General features: G+C 59.6%; 1 protein-coding gene across 1 annotated transcript; it reads right to left on the reverse strand.

Moving 5' to 3' along the window:
• Positions 1-738: 738 nt before the first annotated feature.
• On the reverse strand, positions 739-2,888 carry LOC309415528 (C-C motif chemokine 19-like; the record flags this gene model as incomplete). Its single annotated transcript, XM_082013069.1, has 4 exons — positions 739-759; positions 1,086-1,182; positions 1,551-1,674; positions 2,831-2,888. 4 exons carry the CDS (start codon positions 2,886-2,888, stop codon positions 739-741), a joined length of 300 nt encoding a protein of 99 aa, XP_081869195.1.
• Between the last annotated feature and the right edge of the window lie 1,423 nt (positions 2,889-4,311).

The following is a 4,311-nucleotide window of genomic DNA, read 5'->3' on the forward strand; positions in this document are numbered from 1 at the left end:
ACACTGCTTGTGCATCCCTGCCCAGGCAGGAGTGTGGGGCAGGCTTTGAACATGAGGGCGGGCTGGGGGACTAAGAAGGCGGGCGATGTCCCTGAGGAGTGCAAGGGCCGAGGGCAACATCGCTGCCTGCTCTGCCACCGCATTACTGGCTCTATTGCTACCTGTGCAAGGAAGGGCAGGAGGGGAAGTCAGGGTGTGAGAAAGGAACAGCATCGGCCATGCTCTGCCCGAGGACATCTAGGTTCTGCTCAGTGAGGGAGCAGCACAGTGCATGGCCGGTGAGGAACATCTCCATCCCTCACCTCTATCGCCACAGTGTCCCGTCCTGGCAGCCCTTGTCAGGGATGCAGAAGGACTGCTGAAGGTTTGGGGCTGACAACGGAAACCAAAGGGATCAGACTGGTGCTGGAGGTCACAGCTGCTGCACCAAAGGGAAGGCTGAGACCCCCCAAACCCATCTCACAGCCATCAACCAGCTTCAAGGCTGCAAAAGCGGCGGAGGTTCTGATTCAGCAGCCCCCGGCTCAGCCAGACGCAGGTTGCTGGGTCACAGTGGAGACAGAGAGAAGAAGAGAGAACGGGCAGGGTTCTGCCCAGCCCCGTGTACTGACATGAGTCCCAAGGAGGGTCGGCCCTGCCACTGGAGGTGGAAGCAGGTTGGCTCCATTAGCTTCAGATTCACAGCTGGGAGCCAGCCCTGTTCCAGGTGCTGGGGCTGGCCACAGGCTTCTTTGGAGGCTACTTGCCCTGCGGTTTGGCCTGGGGAAATGAAAAAAACATCTGTGACGAGTGTGATCCTTGGGGCAGAAGCCTCACCAGGGTCCCTCCCTCACAGCCAAGGTGGTCACCAAGGGGCTACCTACCCTGGTCAAGCCATGGTGGTGAAGTGGGGGCCTGGAAGGTCTTGCAAGGCACCCACCAAACTCAACACAAGCCCTCCCCATGAAGATGCACAAGATGCAAACTCCAAGCTTGCAGGGCAGAAGTGTGTGTGGGGGCTGCTCCCAGGAAAAGCCTGTTGGGTGGTGGATGAAGCCACCTCTGGGCTGTCCCCATTCCCGGCCGAGCACAGGGCTGGCTCTTACCTTCCTGGCAGAGCTGGCATCCAGCTTCTCTCGGAGGCGAACCACCCATGGGGCTTGGAGAGGGGCACAGAGGCGCTTGCCCTTTGTGGTGATGAACCTGCCAGGCCCATGGGGAAAAAAAACAAGATAAGGTGAGCAGGACAGCCTGGGGATGCTCCAGCACAGCTCAAGCTCCCACCTGATGATTCCCTCACTGCCCTCCTTCATCTCTACCTTGGGATGACTTTCTTCCCTGACTTTTGTCCCAAGTTCTTCTCTCCCAGCAGGTGTGTCCTGCTCTGATTGAGCCTTTGATCTCCACAGACTCCTCCACATCCCTCCCTATTCCCTCACCTCCAAACCCAGCTCAGTGTCCCTCCTCCACTCCGCTCTTCCTCCCTCCCTGCCTCCCCGCAGGGTCCATCCCTTGGCCATCACCAGCCTGGGGCTCTTGTTCCTCAGCCACCACCACCCTGGGACTCTTACACGGCAGCCGGGATGTTGCAGCCATCCTGCACCAGCTGGAGCCGGTAATCCTGCACTATCCACCGTGGGATGGGCGTCTCGCTCGTCCGCAGGCAGCAGTCAAGAACGTTGTTCCCGCCGTCCACTGTAGGAGGAACACACCATGCAGGCTGCGGTTGCTCTCCCTGCGCCGGCTGTGCCTTCACCCAGCCTCCTCAGAGGGTGCGGGGGCTGCAGGGCTGCCCCAGAGGAGCGGGCCAGGATGGTGCCCAGCAGCAATGCCCTCGCACACCTCCCCGGCTGTACACGTGGGCACGAGATTTATTGCTCCCACGCCCCAGTGCCGGGAGCCCTTTGCCTCCTTCCAACAGAGAGCAAAGGAGGTGAGAAGTAGCAGAATGGTGGAGGGCAGCCCTTCTGCATGTCTGGGACCCTCTCGCATCCCTGGGGCCAGCGCCGGCTGGCAAGTGGGGCAGGATGGGTGTCTTCACCCAGCTTCAGGGTGCTGCAACCTAGACACCCGTTCTCAAAGGGCTGGGGTGGCTTCAGCTGCATTTGCTGAAGCAGTCATAGATTTTGCAGCTAACCCCATCACCAGCCCTCCCCGCACCGATCAATCCCGTGGCAGTCGAGAGGCACAGCTGTCTGCACTTTGCGGCGGAGTAGGGGAGCTCTGTTGCCCTCCAAGCAAAGGCTGTGTTCACTGTTAATGCCCGTCAAGGCTGGCAGCGCCCGGGGATGTCTGTAACCCCAGGCAGCAAGGTGTGCTGCAACAGCACAAGGTGTCTGGACTCCCCAGCTCCCCACAGCAGAGCAGAGGGCCTGGTGTCACCCGCCCAGACCCTGTGATCTGTGCAAACCCCGTGTTCAACACCAGCAGCCCCTCAAACATGGGCTCTGCCCTAACGCACGCCTTCCCTCCTTCTCCCAGCCCTGCCACTTGCCCCCAGGGTGCTGCACCCCAAAGGGTGCCAGGGATGCTCCCCTGGTGTACTGGGGAGAACGGGACAAAGGCGATCCCAGCCCAGCATGCACAAGCTGGGCTAGGGCACTGGGAGGCAGGATTGCTCCACGGCCTTTCCCAAGCACAGCTTTCCAGCCCCAGTGCCCTGCAGGCTCCAGCCTGGACTTTGGGCAGGACAGGCTCCTTCTGGGACAGGTTACAAGCAGAGCACTCAGGGGGGCTGTGACAGAGCCCCAGCCCTGGGTCCCCCTAAAAGTCTGCTGGAAATGTAAAGCAGAGCAAGAAACTGGACCCTCTCCCTTCCACAAGAAAGGCAGCCTAAGAGGTTCCCTCTTACCATCCAGGATATGTCCCAGCACCAGGAGAGTGAGGCAGAGGAGATGCAGCCGCTGCATTTTGCTGCTGAGTCTGGCAGAGAATGGGCTGGAGGCAACAGTGCTCCGGGCAGGAGAGGTGAGCTCTGCACAGCTTCCCTGCGCTCTGCTGCTGCGGCTCCCTGCTGCCTATTTATCCTTCCAGCCCGTGGCTTTCACTTTCTTTTGGAGAAGAGGGGTGGGAAGTTACAATAAGTCTTGCCACAGGCTGGATTTTAATCTCTGAGCAGTTCCCAAATATGCCGGCTGCTTTCCCTGCAGCCAGCTGCTCCGCAGTCCCAGAGCCAAACACCCTCCTGCCCTCTCTGCCCCCGGCACCCGGTCCACAGGGGCTGCTGGTCGGGGCCAGAGCAGCTCCAGGGCCCCTTCACCCAGTGAAACCACCCGGGCCCTGGGCAAGCACATGGAGGGGCTCACCCTGTACATTTCCCAGTCCCTTCTCCAAGACATATCTGGGATGTTCCCATTAGATATCGCATAGGCTCAGCTGACAGATGCTGGGGGTACAACTTGCCTCAACACCATTTTGTTGGGCATATACCAGTACTGGGTTGATGCCTGGGTCCCCCATCTGGTTGCAGGAGCCCGGCTGGCTCCCCCTGCTCTCCCCATTGCCTGATGAGGGGGGCACATCCGAAGCTGGTGGATCGAGGGGAGCCCACCCAGCGTGCTGAGCTCCAGGGCCACGATCTCACATGCCAAAAGATAACCTAGTTTCCAGGTGTCCCAGCAAATAGGATCGTGGGCAAAGGCAGATACAGAGCTTCCTGGAAAGAGGTTTTCTTGGCACAAGAGCAGAAATCCCCAGCAGAGGCTGTGTGCATGGTGCGGGGTGCCATGAGCACGCTGGCTGCATGGGCACTGCAGGGAGGGAAGATCACTGCAAAACTTCACAGGAGAGCAGGGATGGGGGCTGTTTCTCCCTGGGATGGTGACCCACGACCATGCCAGCACCACTTGCAGTCATGTCCCTTAACCAGCCTGCTTCAGCCCTGATATGTGGGATGGTGAGAGCAGTGTGGTTGTGCAGCTTGGTGAAGGGATGGTGAAGGGGGTCTCGCTGCTGCCAGCAGCTGTCTTCTAGGGGTTTGGAGAGATGCCGGAGCCAGGCTCTTCTTGGAGGGGCCCAGGGACAGGACGAGAGGCAAAAGCACCAGCTGGACCCCATGAAATTCCCACTAATAGTATGAAAAATATTTCCCCACAGGGGTGAAAAAATCCTGGAGCAGGATCTCCACCCCTCCACTCTCTCCCTTGCTCCAGCTTTGGCCTGTCCTGGCACCTCAGTGGAGAGCATTCCACAGCTCTTCCATAGGGATGAATATCTACCTGGGCACAAGACACAGGGCTGGGACCCAGGGACCTCAGTAGGTCCCTCTGCTCCTCTCAGCAGTAGGAGATAGCCAGCTCTGCCCCTTCCCGGCTCCACGGTAAGAAGAGAGAG

The sequence above is a fragment of the Phaethon aethereus genome (assembly GCF_964289735.1).
Source record: "Phaethon aethereus genome assembly, chromosome: Z".
Taxonomy (NCBI): Eukaryota; Metazoa; Chordata; class Aves; order Phaethontiformes; family Phaethontidae; genus Phaethon; species Phaethon aethereus.